General features: G+C 44.4%; 1 protein-coding gene across 2 annotated transcripts in view; it reads right to left on the reverse strand.

Annotated features, from left to right (window-relative positions):
* Positions 1–20,069: 20,069 nt before the first annotated feature.
* Positions 20,070–21,768, reverse strand: part of RFFL (ring finger and FYVE like domain containing E3 ubiquitin protein ligase) — a 692,085-nt gene continuing 690,386 nt past the window's right edge. For both annotated transcript variants that reach the window (XM_044074048.1, XM_044074047.1), the window contains one exon: positions 20,070–20,891. In XM_044074048.1, coding sequence (XP_043929983.1) covers positions 20,710–20,891 — 182 coding nt within the window. In that variant the 3' untranslated portion in view covers positions 20,070–20,709. The remainder of the gene's footprint in view (positions 20,892–21,768) is intronic.

The following is a 21,768-nucleotide window of genomic DNA, read 5'->3' on the forward strand; positions in this document are numbered from 1 at the left end:
AGAAGAGAAGAAGACAACTAACATGGAACGTTATGGTAAGAACATAACTTCTATATGTTAAGTTGTCTATCTCTTCATTCTTGCTGGATGGGACCGTCCTAGCACCTTGTCCCGGGTGGCCTAACGGAACAGACTCCTGAGAACAGTGGAACCAAAATTAGCTCTATGCCTAGAAGCTAAGTCCAACTTATAATGGGAAATAAAAGTGTGAGGAGTAGCCCAAGTTGCCGCTGCACAAATGGTGTCAATAGGCAGTCTGTCTTGGAAGGCTAGAGAAGTAGCCAAAGCTCTGGTGGAATGGGCTTTAGGCTTATTAGGCAGTTTTTTGTGTCTAATCTCATAAACAAGGGTAATCAGAGATGTTAGCCATCTGGATAAAGTTACCTTTGAAACTGGAAGTCCCTTTCTGCTTTCCATAGGAGACAAACAGTTGATCAGATTTTCTGAATTGTTTTGTCCTGTCCAAGTAGTACCTTAACTGACGATGAACATCCAGACAGTGTAATTTTTGTTCAGACCTATTTGAATACTCCGGAAAAAGACAGGAAGGTCGATGCATTGGTTAAGATTTGATGTTGAAACCACCTTAGGCAAAAGGACGGGTTAGTTCGTAAGGAAACTCTGTCCTTATGGAACACAAGGTAAGGAGAACGACAACTGAGTGCTTGAAGTTCTGAAATTCTTCTAGCTGATGTGATAGCCACCAGAAAGAGAGTTTTCCATGATAATAACTTTAAGGAACATGAAGCTGCAGGTTCGAAAGGGGAAAGAATCAAGGAAGCAAGAACTAAATTTAGGTCCCAAGGAGAAGGAGGATTTCTTACAGGAGGTCTGAGAAGAAAAACTCCTTTCAAAAAGGCTTTGCAGAGTTTGTGGGACATTAGGGCGGATTCAGAAATACCCACATGGAAATTAGAAATGGCTGCTAATTGAACCTTAAGAGTAGATGGAGATGAACCTGCATGGAAGAGTTCAGCAAGAAAATCGAGGACTAGTTGGATGGAAGCGGTGAAAGGATCTATGTCCTTTCCTTGTGCCCAATAAGAAAATCGTTTCCACTTACTCAAATAAATCTTTCTAGTGGAAGATTTATGGGAAGCTATCAATATATCTCTAACAGAGTGAGATAATTGAGGAAGCCTGGCTACGGTTGGAAGTGGAGGAACCAAGCAGTGAGGTTCAGAGAGGGGAGGGAGCGATGAAACTGACCCGACTGATGGATCAAAAGATCTGGAACTAGGTCCAGATTCCACGGTCGCTCCAACAGAAATTGATGTAGAAAGGGGAACCACACTTGCCGAGGCCAGTAAGGAGCAACGAGGATCAATGAGGCCTTCTGAGCGATAGCTTTCTGTATTACTTGAGAGATCAGTGGGAAAGGAGGAAATGCATACAGAAGTCCCCGGGGCCAAACTTGGACTAGCGCGTCCCTGCTGGGTTGGCCTGGTAAAGGGAATAGAGTGAAGTACTCTCTGCACTTGCTGTTTTGGGGAGTAGCAAAAAGATCGCAGCAAGGCTGACCCCACTTGAGAAATATCTCTCTCACTACAGAGTCTTTCAGAGACCACTCGTGAGGCATGAGAATAGCTCTGCTCAACTTGTCCGCAATGTGATTGGACTTCCGGGATATGCGTTGCTATCAGAAAACGCTGAGAAGAAATCGCCCATTGCCACAGTCTGAGTGCTTCGACACAGGGGAATGATCTGGTTCCGCCTTGTTTGTTGATGTACCACACTACAGACATATTGTCTGTCTGGATTGCAATCGTTCCCAAGGGAAGAGAGTCTTGAAGGGCTTGCAACGCTAAAAGCACTGCTCTCATCTCCAGAACATTTATGTGCAAGTGGCATTTGTTTGGTTGCCATGTGCCCTGGACTGTCCTGCCCTGATAATGCCCCCCCCACCCGATCAGAGAGGCATCCGTTGTCAGAGTAGCAACCGGAGGAGGTGGAACAAATGGTCTCCCCAACAGGAGCTGGGGGGAAGACATCCACCACATGAGATGCTTTTGCACGCCATGTGATCATAATGGTGTGAGACATGGGAAGTTCCTGGTATGACCATTGAGAAAAAAGCATCCACTGAAGGATCCGCATGTGGTATCTGGCCAATGGAGGAGAGGTATGGCGCTGCCATGATACCCAACACCTTTAGAACTAACCTGGCCTTGGCTCTGTTGCTGTTGAGAAGAAGAGACACCAATTTCTGAATGTCTGATATCCTTTGGTTCGTTAGTGTTGCAGACATGTTTACAGTATCTAAATTTACGCCTATGTAGGTAATAGTACGACAAGGCGACAAAACAGACTTTTCGCAATTTATTGAGATACCCAGTTTTTGACAGACGAAAGGTGTGATCTCTGGCCATCAAAAGAAGATGCTTGGTGGGAGCTGTGAGGAGCCAGTCGTCCAAATATGGAAACACCTGGAATCCTTGTCGTCTCAGGTGAGAAGCTACCACTGCCATGCATTTGGTAAACACCCGGGGGGCAGTGGTGAGACCAAAGGGCAGGGCCCTGAATTGATAATGACTGGTTCCCAGCCTGAAGCGGAGGAATCTTCTGGAGCGCCTGTTCATTTTTATGTGATAGTACGCGTCCTGAAGGTCTATAGAGCACATCCAGTTTCCTCTTCCCAACAGAGGAAGAATGGATTGCAGCGTGACCATCCGAAATCTTGTTTTCTTGACCGATCTGTTCAAGATACTGAGATCCAAAATTGGTCTCCAGTCCCTGTTTTCTTTGGAACTAAAAGAACCTTGAGTAGATTCCGGATCCTAGTTGGTCTGCTGGCACTGGCTGAATAGCTCTTTTGCAAGCAGTTTTGAAATTTCCAAAGCTGCTATATCCCTTTGAGCGGTGGAACATCTGGAAGGGATTTTTGATTCACTTGGAAAACGAAGAAGCGGGATAGAATAACCTTCGCAACTGATGGCCTGTACCCATTTGTCCTTCGTCAGGGATAGCCAGGCTTCTGGGTACAGTGACAATCTTCCCCCGACTGCCTCCGAAGATGGGCAGTTGGGCAACACCTCAGGGATGCTGAAAGGGCTTATCGGAAGACGTTTCTCGATTGCCCTGGTTCTGGACCCCTCTGCCTCTAGGGCTTATCGTCTACCATTGTTGTTCCCCCTCTGCCTCTGGCGGGAACCGACTCTGTCGTCAGGCGAAGTCCCTTGAGATTGTTTACGGAACCACATCTTTCCCCCTTCTGGCCTTTGGGGTAAGGCCTAGAAGGGGAAAACGGACTCCGACGGCAGAAAGGGTCTTGCCATCCGTCTCGCACCTAGTCAGGGTTTCTTTCACTTGTGGACCAAAGGGATGATCCATCAAAAGGGAGTTTGTGAAAGACGCCTTGAAAGGTTCCAAAATTGCATAGTCAAGATCCAGGCGTGCCTACGTAAGGCTACCCTGTTCCTGCGGCTCTGCTCGCTCCATCGGCCGCATAAGAGGAGGCATGGAGGAGTTGGAAATAGAATTAAGGATAGCCAGCTGCGTGTTCATTTACTCTTGAAAGCGCGCAACTGTAGGGTCCTTCAGCATCTCACTCGCTTCTTTGATCAAGTCTCTTTGAGGACGAGTGAAATGGCTCAGGTAATTCAGCGACGCATAGTAAATGTCGCTGAGGAGAACATCCGCCCGTACCTATCCATGGACCTAGATTCCTTGTTAGGTGGATGGACAGGCACGAAGGATCAGCCAGTTCCTTCTTTGTGGCGGCAGCTACCACCATAGCATCCACAGAGACTCCTTTTGATAAAAATTCCTTGTCTGCTGGAGCTGTGATAAATTTGGAGGGTCTCCTGGGAGTGGGGTCCACTGAATCAGGAGCCGTCCATGCCTTTTTTGCAACCACCTGCATGAGGGGTCAAGGGGACACCCAGGAGGTGGAAGGACGAGAGCCAAACGCCTCAAGATACACAGATTAGATCCTCCGAAGGGTTGAGGGCTGGCCAATTTCCCCTCTGTTTAAGGATCTCTAGTATGTCTGCAAAGGAGACATCTTCAGAAGGGGAACGGCGGGAACCCTCAGAATCATCCAGATCTGTGTCGGACGTGATAGACTCAGGTGAGTCAATGTGCTTCCTCTTGCACTTCCTCTTCCGAGGGGCTCCTCTGCCAAATCAGGAGAGGCCTCGGAAGAGGATGAAATCCCCACAGGGGGCTCCTGAGGAGTTGGCTGTCTGCGGTCCGGGATGAGGGAGTGAGTCGACTTACCCTGAGGCAGCATAGAGGGAGGGGCCGACGGAGCCGACTGTGGAGTAGAGCCAGGCTCTAGCACACTCCGCATGACCTCAGCACCCCTGTCAGGCAGAGCCAGAGGTCCCCGCCCGAGGAGCTAAAGACCCCCTCGGCACCGACAGTGATGGCTCGAGGCCGATGTCGGAGCCGAACTCACCAGCGCCGAAGCACCGAGAGGGAGAGGGTCGGACAAGGGTCCGATGCCACTCACCCCTCGAGCCGACGAGGGAAGTCCGCGCCGAGATTCCTCCATGGAAGAAAACGGAGCCGACGACGGAGCGAAGACAATTGTCTCGGCCCGAGGTGACCACAGTCTCGGTTCCGACCACCGCCCGAGCTCAAGAGAGTCAAGGAGGAAGGAGTTGATGGACGGGACAGGCACCGACTGATGAGTCGGGCTCTGAAGCATCTGGGCCAGTGCCTCAGACTTAAGTAGTCGACTCACCACCCTCTGAAGGTCATGATCGGACAACCTCGATGACCTAGAGGAATGAGACCTTTGGCTCGTTCAGACAGCAGGGAGAACCTGGAGCCGAATGAACGGAGCCAAGAGAAGGTGACCTAGACCTCTTTCTGGTTGTCGGCTCCGAAGATCTTGTCGGAGCCGACACCGGCACCTCGATAACCTCGGCTCCGGCCGGAGCCGAGGGAGCCACAGAAACTGTGGACTGAGTCTTATCGGCTCCAGCCGGAGCCGATAAAGGCAAAGGTTGAACAACCTGAGGTCTCGGCTCAGAAGCCGGAGCCAAGACCTCGATGCCTTGGAGGGTTTCCTGTTGAGACAGACAGGGAATCCTCAGGCTTCAACAAGCCTCTCAAATGAGCTTGTTTTCCTTTCCTGCAGGACCCTGGGACTGAAGCCATGGCAGACAGCACAGGAGTCCTGCAGGTGCAAAGGCCCCAGACAATAGACACAAGAAGTGTGAGCGTCTGTCAGAGACATTTTCTGACAGCACGCATCACACTTCTTGAACTGAGACCTTTGCTTCCTTAGACATAGCCTAACTGGTGAACACAAACACACACTCAAACACACCAGTTATACCCTGTCAGAAAAATTACTTTAGTAGAAATACTAAAAAATAAAGTACAATAAAGTACAATAAACAGTAGCTTAACTACACAAACACTCCTAGGGAAGAAGGCCCAAGGCCCAAGGGAAAATAAAAGTTCTTTCAAAGAAAGAAACGGAAAATATTAGTTCGGGATAAAGTACACTGAACTACACTAATAGGACAATAATTAAACTAAAAGGGGAAACAGAGTGACTTTTAATAGAAAAAAGCTTAAACTCACCAGGAACCGGTAGAACAACCAACCTCGAAGCTGTAGCGGCAAACGAGATCTGAGGTAACTCTCGCCTAGCATTGTGGGATATAAGGGGAGCCTCGAGCCGGTGGAACCAACTCTCGAGCTTTAGAGTGGAGTCGGGCGAGGTCGGCTCCGAACCCATCCAGCAAGAATGAAGGCGAGATAGACAACTTAACATCAAAGATTTTCTTTAAATCCTGCCTGACCTTGACCTTACCCTGAAGAGTTTTAAACAATTTTGCAGCAGCAATGCCAACGAGACTCTGGCTGTCTAAGGAGGAATCTAAGAGACTGGCCTAAATGTCTTCAGGTAAGACCTGAAGGTGCCAACAATATCTCCTCATTACAGATCCGGATGCAGCTGCCCTAGAGGATGCACCACCAGCATCATAACTGCATTTAATGGAATAGTGAGCCACCTGAGAGGAAGAACTCAAAACAGAAAGGGCACAAGTCTTACTGTCCGATTCAGGCATATCAGTCAAAACCCCCATAAGTCGGGAGAAAACAGCCATGACATGACTAGTCATGTGGGTCTGATACTTAATGGCCCTGATGGCCAAAGCAGTAGATGTATACATGTTTTTTTTTACAATACCTCTCCATAAAGTATATGTCCTTATCAGAAGGTAAAAGCCTGGGAGATAATAACAGATTGGATGGCTTATCTGTGGACATGGAAACAAAAGCAGGATCAGATGAAGGACTTTTAATCGTCAGATACTTTATAAAATCTGCATGGATTCTTTGGGGCTGGAGAAGTTGCAGAAAAGGTATCCAGTTAGAAGGGACTGCAGAAATTCAGGGTGAATCCATTTGCAAGAGTTTAGAATATCTTTTTTGAATGTCAGAATCCTGGGAACAGTATTACTTAAAGTGTTCCATCATGCAGACCACCGTATCCTCAAAAGATAATTCTTCAAAATAGAATCTTCTTCATCAGATCCCAAGATGAAAGGAGAGTGGATCTGGGAGGATTATGCCAAAGACTCTATACTAAGGGACAGACAAACCTGGTGGTGGGTTCAGTGCCATAAGGGCACTGAAAAAACCCTAACTAAAGTTCTGCCACTCTTTCTGGGAATCCTTAGCCACAGAAGTCACGTGTTTGTTTTTTGTTTCTTTTATTAAAGAAGCATTTGCTTTAACAAATCTGGGAGGGTCACACCTCTGTCTAGATTCAATGAGGGTACCAGGCACTTCTTCACTAATATTTGGGGAATCCCCTTAGGCCCCTCAGATATAATCAGCCATGGTTCTCCCTCTACATCTGCACCAGATGCATGCACAGCTTTGGCAGATGCACAGGTAGACAGCTCCATGTCAGCTTCTAACTGGGTTGTTGCAGGGGGAACGGACACTGGGACCATATTGGTATTCTAGTCCTTCATCCAACCTGATGGAGATGTCAGGCGGAGGCTGGACAGAAGGATCAGTGTGTGCCTTTTTTGGAATTTTCTAAAGGGGGGATGAATATCGGGGTGGATGGAGTCAGCCTTAGTACCTTCAGGCAAAAGCTTCAAAAGTTGGTTTTCTAAGAGGGACGACAGATGACTGCAGTGTGTGTTAGGGACAAATACCTGATAAATGTTACACTGTGTATGGTTGTGGGTAGTACCCAAACAAAAAAGGCACTTTTTGTGTCTATCTTTTTGGGGAATCTGCCTCTTACATTCACATTTTCCCTTCCTGGATGACATAAAAAACTACACGGAGGAAAAAAGGAAGGAAGGAACCCCAATGGGGCACGTATCTATAAAAGGCTCGGTAGATGAACCAGCTCAGTGAAGTGCACACAGACTGAATTCAGAGGTAGTTTTCGGACTGTTGGCAAAGTAGTTTTGAGGATTAGGCACTCTTATGTCACATATGTACCTTACACCTTACCTCGCACATAGGATGTGCTTCTGGTGTACGGCACCCAGAAGATGTAAAGGCTTGTTATTCTGGCCGGATGTTCAGCTAACTTACGATAACCCAGGAGTAAAGAATACTGCAACAGTTATAAGAAAGGACATACATGTCAAGCAGAGTGCCTCTTTGGACCTCTTCAAGAGGAACCTTGACGTTTGGATGGGAGAAAGGAAATTCACCCCAGGGATCACGTCAGTCGCCCTGCTAGACAGGGGTCCAGGAAAGTAAATAATGTGGGAAGAAATAGCCAGGAATTGTTATTGTATAGGCCCTAGGGCTGATAGCCTAGTACCAACCTATGAACCTATAAAACTGCTGGGGACAAAAAAGTGATAAGAATGACCTTAGACCTGAAGGTCTTTGCTTTCTGGATGAGCATAGGCATTAGTGAAAATAGGAAAAGGTAGACAGGAGACCAGGAGTCTACTGCTGAACAACAGCATCCATAGGTTGTTGCTCCAAGGGGGTATGAGAGAAAAAGAAAAACAGCTGCTACTCTTCATGTTGGTTCTGGGGTGAGACCAAATGGCAAGGCTTGAAGAAGAAAGTGAATTGCTCACTCAGACATGCTGGAAGCTCTTGGACTACTTAGTGATCTTGACTTGTGGGTATGTATAATAAAGGTCCAGAGAGCACATCCAATATCCATATCCCAGGCAAGGTTGTACTGTCTGCACCAAGGCCAGCTGGAAAAAGTTATTGGGTATAAACTGGTTCATACTGCTTATATCCAATTTGGTTAAGGGTCTTTGTTTTGTTTGTGACTAAACAGTCTTAAATAGAATCCAGACCCTCTGCAGTCTGGTGAGAAGTGTAACTTCTTTTTTTTTTTTTTACCAGTAAGTTATTTACCTCTAATTTTGTGCTTGCCCTCTGATGTCCAGAAAAGGACAGAAGGGAGGACCATGGGGGCATTGAATGGAATAATGTTGCCTATGAATATCATCTTCCTTACCATCTGTCCTGTACGTTGGCCAGTTATGCAGGACGATGAAATGACAAACAGTTCCTAACTGCCTCCACAGCTGAGCATGTCTTCAAGGATTCTGCTGAGGATGAACCACTGAGAAGTCACAAAACCTCATCGCTGCTGACCATCTCTACCTATTTAAGAGTGCCGGAACTTTTGTTGTTGGCTGGTTCTTTGGAATGACATTTGCCAGGGCATTTTTTAGATCCCGGTAAAAGTTTTCCAAGGTAGCTAAAATTTCATCCCAATATCTATGAGAGTATTCCTATCTCTCTTGCTTTTTTTTTGGACTTTGTTAGCACCACTATAGGGGGTATTTAAGGACACCATGAAGCTGTCAGTGAATTCTGTAAGGTGCAGTCACTCATGCAGTCATACCAGTATGCCAGCGGCCACTGCTATTGATGTTCCATTTACTATTTAATGCTTGAAGCACATGAAGAGGGCAGAAACTGCAGACATTCTTGCTGCTCAGATCAAAAGCTTAGTTTTAAATTCCTCTAATCCTGCAGCAATTGCTCCAGCATTTTAGTCAGATCATCTGCTAAATCCCATTAGTACTACAATATGTAAACCATGCAGCTCAGTGCTCTGATGGCAGATGTGTCCCCCACAGTGATCCATGGCCTAAAATTAACTACAGGTGTATCACTGGATTCTGCACACTAGACTTCTTCAACACTGTCATTGCCATACTAGAATCAATTTTGACTTAGGAATGGGTTCCATTTCCATCATGGTATTATAAACCAAAAATACATGGAGAAATTAAACTGAGAATCAACTGCTGGAGGCTTCACCAAGATATCCCAAGTCCTACAGTGGTACTGGGGAATCTAAGCCGGTTTTCTTGAAAGCGGACAACCATATCCAGGACTCACAGACATCCTGGTTGGCCAAAGGAACCAACTTTGTCCACCGGAGGCATGACCCAGGAACCAGCGGTGGAAATATGAATGCCTCCTGGAAAAATATGTTCAGGAGATGATGGGTTTTGGAGAGCTAATCATACTTCCTCCTAACTCCAAGACCTCTCCAAATCTGGTATCAATGAGAGGGACATGGATGAATCACCATAATTTCATTGCTTATGTTAGGAATGGGCAACTAAATGGGAACTCCAGATGTTCCATCAGATATCATTGCACCCCTCCAACTCTTTGGGGAAGAATTAATCTGTGGAGAAAGAATCATAAGGAGATCCAGACTGATGATGTCTATGTCTCCAGAAATGTTTAGTTCTCTATTTTAGATTCAAACTCTGGAAAGGTTGGGCCTTATGTAAGGTCTTGGCCTGTATACTGCTGGACTGGGAGCTTTTGCACCAGCTGGTAAAATGTCACAATTAGTGACCTGGCTACCACTCCTGCTAGCGTACACAGCTTCAATGTCACAAAACTCAGGATGGCACAGACAGCCCCAACAGCACTGAGTGATCCACCAACCTTGATGCCAACCAATTCATCAACAAACACTTACAGACTCTTAACAGCAAAATCTCAAAATCCAAACCCATAGAGACAAAGAGTTTAGATAATGGGACAAGTGCAGACACCAGACTCTATGCTCAGATACTTAGCTCTGACTCTGAAGGCACAATGGGGTTCAGTGTCTAATGCAACAATGCCAACAGTAAATTTAGCACCAGAGGAAATCTCCACGGCTTGACGGTGTCAATTTTGGAAGACACAACTGGACGAAGAGGGCACAACCACCTGGATTACCATAGCACTTCACACATTGATACCAGCAGGCTCAATAAGGAAAAATCACCAGCTAATGAAGAAGGAAAAAATGGGTCTCCATCTGCCCTGGGTAAAGGAAGGGAAAAGATCAGACCCATCTTAACCTAAGCCTGCAAAATGATCTCCATAATCTTGCTACAATCCAAATCCAAATCCATTTTGATGCCATTTTGCAAAGTCGCCAACTGGGTGAATTTATTCACACTCAGAGTAGGAAACAAGGAAGAAGAGGAAAAAAAAGTTTTGGTAGTTAAACTCAACTTAAACCAAGTAGATACTTCCACCTCCGAGACTGCAGAAACACTAGACTAGCCAACTACAAAAGGCCTTCCCTTGCTTTCAACACTCATCCTGGATATACCTGAAGAGGAAGATGATTCCCTGTCCTCCCCCCTCAGTCTTTTAACTGGGAAGGGAGAATAAAAGCAAGAAGTAGACCCCACCTGCCTATGTTTAGGTTGCAATTTTAAATTTGAAATGGTTAATTATCAGAAGCAGCCTTAAACAAAAGTCCCTTAAGAAGTAACTTGTTCTTTCTTTCCCAAAAGTTAGGCTCTGCATTCCTCATAATCTGTGACAGATGCTGAGCCCCCAAACACGTAAAGCATAAACTTTCTATCCTACAGTAGGATTTTATACCTACATTTTCTGCATTAATAAAACAAAGACTTCATAGTAACAGAAGGCCAAAAACTCGTACAAGATGGGAAAAGTAACAATGCTATAAATATACTAACAATTTCCAAGAAACTTTCAAAACATACAGAAGAATGGACATTTTTTTTTAAATACTGTACATACACTAAGAAAACATCTAACCTACCTACTAAGGGGCAGCAAATGATATCCACCCAAAATTGTGCCAAAAAGCCAAAGGGGGGGCAATGTCACACTAACTACAAAAAAGCAATAAAAACCTAAGGAGAGCCAAAGCCTGATTCAGCATTCAGTACCATCACTTGAACAGCAAGAGATATGTGGAGAAGAGGAGGAGTGCTGAGCATTACGGGATGAGGGTGAGAGTTAAACCTGGGAAAGTCTGTGTTGAAGAAACAGAGCTGGAACTTCAGTTTAACCTGTTGAAACAAAACGGATAACATCATTCTAGATCAACAATTACACTGCTTAAAAAAATAATAAGTGCAAGGAACTGAATACAATCTTTTCTGCTTTGGTCTTTCATTTTCTGATACCCTCTTGATCCTATTCAAGGTCATAAGGGAAGCCAGAGCCTACTCCAGGAAGAAATGTATACAAGGGAAGTAAGGCACAGAATCAAATGTGGAATGGATGCCAGCCCAAAAGAGTGTGTGTGTGTGTCTTTGCATATGCACTCATAAACACACAGCACAACAGGTAATTTAGGGTGAATTCCAATTAAACTATTAGCATGTCTTTAGATGTGGGAAGAGCCTAAAGACCCAGTTAAAAATTCAAGCTTATGGAGGGAAGAAACACAGATTCAACACAGAAGGAACACAGCCAAGAAATGAACCAGACAGCTAATGTTAACAGCTGCACCACTCTTAACACCATCTTTTGAATTTCCCTTTTTAGAAAAAGAAGTTATGTACTCACCATAATGTTCCATGTTTGTAGTCCACCTCGCCCTTCATTCTTACACATGGGTTCGGAGCCGATCCTCGGCTCTGACTTGACCTTTTTACAAGCTCAGTCTTCTAGTTGGCTCATGGCTAGGTAGGTATCCCATGGTGCACCAGTACAATCCCCAGCTAACTAAGAGAAATAATAATAAACCATACAGAAAGAACCCAATAATAAAAGGTCTCCATTGAATAATAACAACAATAATTTTCTGTCTCCAGATACTACCAGTATGGGGGTGGGAGGGTAGGTTTGTAAGAATGAAGGGCGAGATAGACTACAAACATGGAATGTTATGGTGAGTACATAACTTCTTTATGTTCTGTAGTCCTATCTCACCTTCATTCTTACACATGGGACAGCGTCCCTAGCACCTTATTCTTGGGTGTCTCAAGGAAAAATACTCCTGAGTACCGTGGAACCAAAGGATGCTCTACTCCTGGAGGTCAAATCCAATTTGTAATGAGTAATAAATGTGTGAGGGGTAGCACCAGTTGCTGCTGCAGAGATATTAACAAGTGGGACCCTGGCTTGAAAGGCTGCAGAGGTAGACTGAGATCTTGTAGAATGAGCCTTAATTTTGAAAGGTAAAGGCTTACCATTAGAAGTGCAAATGTAAGCTTTACAGCTAGAGATCCAATTAGAGAGGGTCACTTTGGAAACTGGTAGACCTAATCTGGAGTCAAAGAAGGAAATAAATAATTGGTCTGACTTCCTGAATTCCTTAGTCCGGTGCAAATAAAAACATAATTGTCTATGAACATCCAACTGATGAAACCTGTATTTTGCTGCATTGGAATGATTAGGGAAGAACACCAGAAGTTCTATGGATTGGCTCAAAGTGTTATTGGAACAGACCCTGGGGACAAAGGATTGATTAGTAAGAAGAGATACTCTGTCTTTGTGAAATATCAGATAAGGGGTTTGACAGATAGTGCTTGTAACTCTGACACTCGTCTAGCAGATGTGATTGCCACCAGAAACAAAGTTTTCCAAGACAAAAATTTCAAAGGCGATGAATGAGATGGCTCAAAGGGTGGAGACATTAATTTGGATAGCATAAAATTCAAGTCCCATGAAGCAACCGGTTCCTGAAAGGGGGGTCTTAAAGTGGCACCTTTAAGGAAGGTCTTGTACAACCCTATGTGACATCAGATTGGAATCTTGAAGACCTAGATGAAAATTATAAATCGCTGCCAACTGAACCCTGATTGTGGCAGCCGCAGATTCTTGGTGGAAAAGTTCAGACAAAAATTCCAAAACCACTGGAATAGAAGCGGTATAAGGGTCAACATTCTTTTCCTCAGTCCAAATAGAGAACCTCCTCCATTTTTACTGGAATATAATTTCCTAGTGGAGGGTTTATGAGATGTAAGGATATGAGTCACAGTGGGTGAGAAGTCATGAAACCTGACTAGGGATGGAACTGGAGCAGTCAAGCTGTCAAATTGAGGGTGTGTAGGGTGGGGTGAAGTGAGCCTGACGTGCGTCAAGAGATCTGGCACTGGGTCCAGAATCCATGGATCTTCTAGAAGGTGAGGCCAGAGAAAGGGGAACCAAACCTTCCAAGGCCAGTAACGCGTAATGAGGATCAGTTTGCTTCCCAGCTGTTTCGCTTCTTGAATCACCTTGGATATGAGAGAAAAGGGAGGGAGGGAAAGCATAAAGGAGACCCAGAGGCCAATCGTGAACAAGTGTGTCTCTAGGCGACTCCCCCGCAGGGGGGATGAGTGAGAAATAGCTGCTGCATTTGGCATTGATTGGGCTGGCAAAGTGATCGCAGCAAGGCTGTCCCCATCTGCAGAAAATCTGCTCCACTATTTCCTGCTTCAGAGACCACTCGTGAGGCATCAAAATTGCCCGGCTGAGTTTGTCATCTATCATGTTGGTTGTCTCTGGGATGTGCATTGCCAACAGAAAGCACTGGGAAGATATTGCCCATTTCCAAACTCAAATGGCCTCTCGACAGAGTTGATATGATCTGGTTCTGCCTTGTTTGTTGATATACCATACTACCGACATGTTGTCTGTTTGTATTGCAATCGTCCCAAGAGAAAGAAGGTCGTGAAGTGCTTGCAATGCCAGGAGCACCACCCTCATCTACAGAACACTGATATCCAGGTAAGCCTCATGATCTTGCCATGTGCCTTGGACAGTCCTGCCTAGATAATGCCCCCCACCCTATCTGTAAGGCATCCGTGGTCAGAGTGGCAACGGTTTGGCGAGGGACAACTGGAGTGCCAGTGGTTAACTGATTGGGTTGAATCCACCAAATGAGGTCCTTTTTTGCAAGAGTCTGTTAACAGAATGTGATGAGTTAAGGGCAGTTGTTGGAAGGACCATTGGGATGACAGGAGCCACTGAAGAATCCGCATGTGTAGTCTGGCTAGTGGCACTAATAATATGGTAGAAGCCACAGTCCCTAGAAGCTTCAGAACAGTCTTGGCTTTATGGAGGGGGAGAAGATGGTGAATTTGAAGCACCAGATTCTGTGCCCAATCTACTGGAAGACGAGCCAACATGGTTACTGTGTCTATTTCTGCGCCTATAAAAATCACAAACTGAGAGGGCAATAAGGCAGATTTTTCCCAAATGATAGTAATCCCCAACTGGGCACAGAGTTAAATAGTAGCGTCCCTGGTCTGAAGAAGTAGATGCCTGGTGGGGGCGGTCAGGAGCCAGTCGTCCAGATATGGAAACACCTGGAATCCTCAACGTCTCAGGTGAGCTGTCACTACTGCCATACACTTAGCGAACACCCTGGGGGATGTGGTGAGACCAAAGGGCAGAGCACAAAACTGGTAGTAACTGGCTCCCAGCCGGAAGCGTAGATGACTCCTCGACACCCTGTCCATTTTTATGTGGTAGTAAGCATCTTGGAGATCTACTGAGCACATCCAAGTGTTTTTCCCTAATAATGGGAGTATAGACTGCAGTGTCACCATCCGGAACTTGTCCTACTTTATGGATTCCTTTAATTTGTTGAGGTCCAAGATGGGCCTCCAGCCCTCTGTAAGTTTTGGAACTAAAAAGAATCTGGAGTAAGTTCCGAATCCTATTTGGTCTGCAGGGATGATCTGGATGACTCTTTTTGCCAGCAACTTGTTGACCTCCACAGTTGCTTGATCCCTGTGATTGGATAGAACATCCGGGATCCTCTTGGGGACATGAGGTGGCAGAGAAAAGGGTATGGAATAACCTCTGGTGATGGTTCTTTGTACCCATCTGTCTTGAGTGATACTTAGCCAGGCTTCCAGATACAAAGAAATGCGACCCCCGACCAGCTCCAGAGAAGCACAGTCATGCCCCGCATCAGGAGCGCTGGTAGGGCCGGTCCCGAAACTAATCACGGCCTCCCTGGTTATGCAGTTCGCCCCTGCCTCTAGGGAGACATCTACCATTTCTTCCTCCTCATCTGCCTCTGAAGGAGGAGTTATCCTGTGCATCCTGGAAAAACCTCTGGGACTTCTTGAACCACATTTTACCATCTCTCTGACCCTTGGGATACGGTCTAGAAGGGACGGTAAAACATACTCCCACGGCACAGAGTGTTTTCCCTTCTTGCTCACACCGGGTGAGTATGTCCTTTACCTTAGGTCCAAACAATGAAGAACCATCAAAGGGGGCATTGGTAAAGGTAGACGTGAACGGTTCCGCAAAATTACACAAGCGCATCCAGGAATGCCTCCTTAGGGAAATTCCTGAACCCGCTACTCTGCTCGGTCCATCGGCTGCATAAGAGATGAGCCGCATGGACGGGTTGACAATAGAATTCAAGGTGGACAACTGGGCAGACACCTTCTCAGGGACTCCCTCAGTGGATGTACCTTGTAGAGTCTGTCCTAACTCCTTAAGGAGATCTCTCTGAAGCCTTGTGAAGTGTGTACGGCAGTTCAGCAATCTAAGAGTAAAGGCCATTGACGAAAAGATATGCTTCCCATATCTGACCATCGTTCGAGATTCTTTAATCGGCAGATGGACAGAAGAAGTCTCTGCTAGCTCCTTCTTAGTGGCCGCCGCCACCACCATGGCATTTACGGGAACACCCTTTGACAAAAATTCCTTCTTCTTGGGAGCTGAAAGAAATTTATTTGGTCTCCTGAGGACTGGCTCCACTCTACGGCATCAGGAGTATCCCACACCTTCCGACTACCAAGCTCTAGCAGTTTGTCGAAGGATGGAGACACCCAACAGACTGAAGGTTGAGACCTGAAAGCCTTCAGGTACACAGACTCCTCATCAGAAGGGGTGACAGTGGGCCAGCCGCACCTCTGCGTAAGGATCTCCAAGATGTCTACAAAGGAGACATCATCAGAGGATGACTTGGGGGACCCTTTTGACTCCTCGAGGTCGGTGTCTGAGGTAAGAGACTCATCCTGGGAGTCTACATGCTTCCTCTTGCATGCATGCCCTCTTCCATGGGGGCTCCTCGGAAGCATATTCTGGGGAGGTCTCGGAAGAGGCACAACAAACTAATGGGCACAGTATTTTTTCATATAAGGGGTGGCGTAAGCCTAATAATCAGGGCTGGAGCTCTATAATAAATGCCAATAGCTTGAAGCTATGAACCTATGAACCTATAAGAATGGGGGCCACCAGCCGGTGGCTCCTGAGGCTGCGGGTCTCTGCTGTCCAGAGAGGGAGTAGGTGCCGAGACAGAAGTAAGTGCCCTAGGGGAAGAGTGTCGGTTCCCCTGGTAGGAGCTGATGATCGGGACAGGACACTCCTTATCACCGCGAATGCTGACTTCTCTGGCTCCAAAGACCTCCCCGGCTCCGAGGAGACCAAGATGCCATAGGCTCCGAGGTAGATGTAAGGTCCGAGCTCACCCTAGCTGACAAGCCAAGAAGAAGGCTTGGAACCGAAGAGGTTCGGTTCCAGGCATCCTTGTCAAGCCCGACCAGGGAGCTTCAGCTCCTAGACACCACGGATGGCGCAGAGTGTGTTGGAGCGGAACTTGGCCCTGAAACAAACTCAGGGGGAGCTGGAACCGAGGGTTCCACCAGCGGTACCAAACACTCCAGCTCTGAAAAACCAGCACGGCTCGCAGGAGGAATCACAGAAGGGGTAATGGACTCAAGTGGCTCCGGAACCGACTGGGTCGGAGCCAACATTTTAGGTAAGGCAGATGACTTCAGGAGTCTCAGCACTACTCTTCTCCACATCTTCTTCTGATAAGCTTCTGGAAGACAGTGTGGGAGAATGGGATCTCTGTAATATGGGTGATCTTAACGTAGGGGAGACCACCTCTGATGTCTACTATCAGTGGTCGGCTCTGAACTACCTGGTGCCGACACTGTAGCAACAGTAGTAGTAGTAGTAGTAGTAGTACCCTCAATCGGCTCAGAACTCAGGGGATCCGAGGAGGCAGCAGGTTTGTCAGATTTAGAAATTTTGAGAGACGGCTCCAATGCACCAGCCGGCACTGGGGAGGGCCTCTTAGAAGATTTAGATTTCTCCTTTTATGATCCATATGACTTAAAAGAGGAGGAAGAGCTAGCCAGATCTTTCTCAAAAGAGGGCTTAAGGAGACCTTTTAATATAAGTTTATTCTTTCTCTCCTGCAATACCCTGGCACTAAATGAGTGGCAAAATAGGCATGTTTCCTGTAAGTGGATGGCCCCAAGACAGTATACGCAGTTACTGTGGCCATCCGTTGTAGACATCTTCTGTGAACATTTTACACATTTTTTAAAGCCAGATGGCTTATGATCCTTGACCTCCTTAGACATCTCACAGAAGATTGCCAATCAAACACACAGAGAAGAAAAGGGAAAGTGGGAGGAGTAGGTCCTCTAACTTAAACGGGCCTAGCCCTTAAGGTACCAGCAAAGGCACAACCACAAGGACTAGGTCCTCTAACTTAAACAGGCCTAGCCCTGGTACAGAAAGAAGGGAGAAAACCTAGGTCCTCTAACTAAAATGGACCTAGAAAGGAAAGAATCAGAAAGACAATAAAACAGTCTCGCACACACACCAGAGAAGAAATACAATCTCCAATAATTCAAATAAAGAGAACGGAGGTCAAGAACCCCATTCTAACTGCAAATACAAATAAGCGGAGAGCTCCGCAAGCAAAAACTATTTATTCTAATCTAAGCACACTGAAAGAAAGCTTATCTAAATTTTTAACTAATGTACACATACAGTCTAAACTATGCGGAAAGGCTCCTAGAAGCACTAATATCAACAATATCTGAACTAGGGGTATATAAATATATAAAACAACCCCAGTAAAGAAACTAACTGGCACACAGGATACCAATGAGAACGATAAGGCCAACGGACAACTGTTCTCAGAAATACTTAACACAGGAAGAACTCTAGTAACTGCTAAACTAACTACAAAAACAACACTAATAACTATATAAAGCTATCTAAATAAGAGAAACAGCAGAATTTAGCCAAAAAAAATCAGCAAAATGTGTTAGACTTAGCCACGGCCAAGAAGAAGCACATCCAAACTCGACGCGGTAAACAAGATCTAGGGATTGTACTGGTGCACCATGGGTTACCTACCTAGCCACGACCAAACTAGAAGACTTTGAGCTTTTAAAATGGCCGAGTCGAGCATTGGCTCCGAACCCATGTGTAAGAATGAAAGCAAGATAGGACTACAGAACATGCTGATTTTCTCCAACCCTACAAACATAACATGACAGGACTTGAAAGGTGAATACTAAAAAAATAATACATCATATCAACATCAATGCATAGTAATGCATAGCACAGCCAAAGCCCTGAACAAATCAACTGTTTTCCAAAAGAAATAAAATATGTAATGTAAGCATTTCTTATAACTGTAAAGGAAATTAAGTAATACATATTACTCATTATTGCAAAGGAACTTAAGTTTTAAAAGTACCAATAATAAGAAAATAATAAAACATCTTACACAGCTCATTGGACAGGCTAGGCTCAGCTCTTGAAATTGAAGCTCTCAGAACTTTGTGGCCTGCTTTAGAATTAAATGTCTGAACTGGCCAATCTGGGGACAGCATGCAGAGGCAAGAAGGGAGGAAGGAAAGCTGTACAAGTTTTTTTTTTTTTTTAATTAAGGCTAAGGAATTTGACAACAAAGGTGGATGCAGGAGACTAACATTACAAAAATATGGCTATTGAGAAAACAGGAAAGAATAAAATGCTTTATATGAACTTTGCATATATTTTATACATCAGGACCCATCTTGCCAAAGGTAAGAAACAGAAGTTAAAGGACCTGCATACTAGAGTCTGCTTAACATCCACGTAGTGCATGGAACTGGATGATTACAATCCAGTATTTGGAAACAAATCAGTTAAATGTTATGCACCCCCTGCTTACATTGTTTAGGCTGGGTCTAGAGCTACATTATAAAATCTGTCAGTACAGACCAACAAATGACAGTGGCAGAATAAAAGATTTGGTTCTCCCTGCTGTCCGTACTGATAAAGTGTCCCTTCCTCTTATAAACTTAGAAAGTAGCTAGAATAACAGGATGCGTGTTCGTCTGCATTTTCTCTGAAAGATAATGTATGTCACTGTTCAGTGACTTCAATCCCCCATGACTTGTCTGAAAACCATGGACGAGAATTAGACCAAACAGATGAGATAAAAATCTGAACATTCTGCAAAAATCTGGACAGTTTGGAGGCATAGCAAGAGGAATGTAAACATAAGGGACTGCGTTACATTGCCTTTCTGACAGCACTTGCTAAGTATTTAGCCACTTAGCGAGTGCTGTCAGAAAGGGAGTGTAACACACTGCCTTTCTGACAGCATTTGCCAAGTGGTTAAGTGCTCTATGGCTTTGAAAACTGGCAAAACACTTAGCAATTTATTTTGTTTTTTTTACTGTAACTAGTAGTACATGGAACAGATAAAGCTCCATGCACTACAAAGAACTATGATCAGGTCTTTGATCATAACCTTCAATGATGTATTCGCAATACGGATGCCAAGATTCACCACTCTAGCTTCACTCTTGAGGTGAATTTCTTGAGTTCCATGTCTTGAACACATAATAAACAGGTTTTTATCAGCAAACCAATCATAATCATCTATTTTCACTGCTGGCTTGGCTTCATGACAAAGTCTGGATTTATTTTAGCTAATTCTTAATCTTGAGAAAGCTATCCTAGTTAATCAAATAAAATCAAAATGTCTTCACCTTGTACAAACAAAGTTAAACCTTAACCTTTCACGTCTTACTTAAATTGTATTTAGTGCCACTAAGCTGTGGAATAATAAAACAGTTTTCTCCAGCTTCCATTACACAAAGGACAAAATAATTACTCTGCAGTTATTATTTAACTTTAATTATATTTGTCTCTACCGACCAAAAAGCAGAAAATAAGGCCCAGTTCTGAAATTTCCTTTTAATATCTTACAGTAGCACTACTCCCATAAAAACAACACAACACAATCTGACTTGTACTCGACAAGCAGACTAAAGTCTTGCCACATAGCAAAACAAGTGCAACCCATATATAGCAAAATTATCATTGGTTAGTGTCCACCAATTAGGGGATACATGTTGCTAACACACAATGTGAAATGTGTGTTCAGTGCACTTCTGAAAGAATGAATACTCATTAGGCAATTTTTTTCTTGAGTTTGATTTCTGTTAAAAGAATAAGAGCACTTAAGTGGAAAGGCAACAGTTGTAATTTTTAAAGTCAGCAGACTAGTGTTAAGGGCACAGCACACCATACTGGAGAGGAGAGGAACTCCAAAACAGCAGCATTTTATCTTCCTTGGTGCATACTTGTAAGCAGCTTCAAGAAGAATGTCTCTCCTAGTCCACTGTAGAGTTTTTAAAAAATATTTGTACTATTCATAAGCTGTAAACCATGTTTCAAAATGATGTTTCAAAACACATGGAAGAAAATATGTTCATATCTATAAGACTGGAATGTAGTGTTCTGATCCTAGTTTTCTCATCATGATCTGAAGACGTGCACTGCTCTGATCACATACTGCCTGCAGACTGGACACTCGTTCATGCGCTTGCCACATTTGGTACAAGTAACCATGTGACCACATTCCAGAAGAACACAGTCTATAGGTGCATCCATGCATATTTTACAAATGCTTTCTTCTACGTTTTTCTGCTTTTCTCCATCTGAAAAGAAGACCATAGTAAGTTCAGTGACTAACATAATTAAATCCAAGACAGTTAAAAATGACATGCAAATTAAATAGACATAACCTGCTCCTATCCTACATAATTGTGTACTGTGCAAGATTCTATGAAAGAAATGACATAAAAAGCTCTTAGAATTTAATCAGTGGACTAGTACAACAAAAGCCTCGATAAAGCTTTGAAAATATGGGTAATTCTTCCACTTCAGTGAAGGAGCAATTGCCAGTATACTACTAAATGTACCAGCAGGGCTTTTGTGTTGAAAAAGCAAAGTGAAACTTGAAGCAGTTCCTAAGAGCAGCTAGAATGCTGTTTTCTTCACCGCTACCTTAATTTTTTTTAAGGTCAATAAAAACAATATTAGTCACTAGCCCAAGTAATGGTAATGACTCCTTATTTTTAAATACAATTGATCACGATCTGATCCCCCACACATTACTTTTCCAATCAAAGAACATTTCTGGAATAATTTTAACAATTATAATTTATGCAAATCCAGTGCCTGCAGCTGCTATTCATTACTGTCACATTACATTAAAGCATGGTACAGGAAGCTGATTATACTTTTATTTATAAAACATGCACTTAATTTCCAATATTCCAATTCAGAGATACAGGTGAGCCACAAGCGATCCTGGCACTTGAGTCTAAATCAATGAAATAATCCATAGCAGTATTCCACCCCAAAGAAGGACACGCATCATCAGCAATTTACAGGATTGCCAATTCACCTTCAATATATCACTGGGATGTAAAACAAAAAAATAAATAAATACAAAGACAGAAGAAACCCAGGTAGATATAGGGAGTACATTCAGACTTCACAAAAAAGGTATCCCATCTGAGAACCAAACTG

This window comes from Protopterus annectens, chromosome 6.part0, assembly GCF_019279795.1.
Source record: "Protopterus annectens isolate FY-2018-M chromosome 6.part0, PAN1.0, whole genome shotgun sequence".
Classification (NCBI taxonomy): domain Eukaryota; kingdom Metazoa; phylum Chordata; order Ceratodontiformes; family Protopteridae; genus Protopterus; species Protopterus annectens.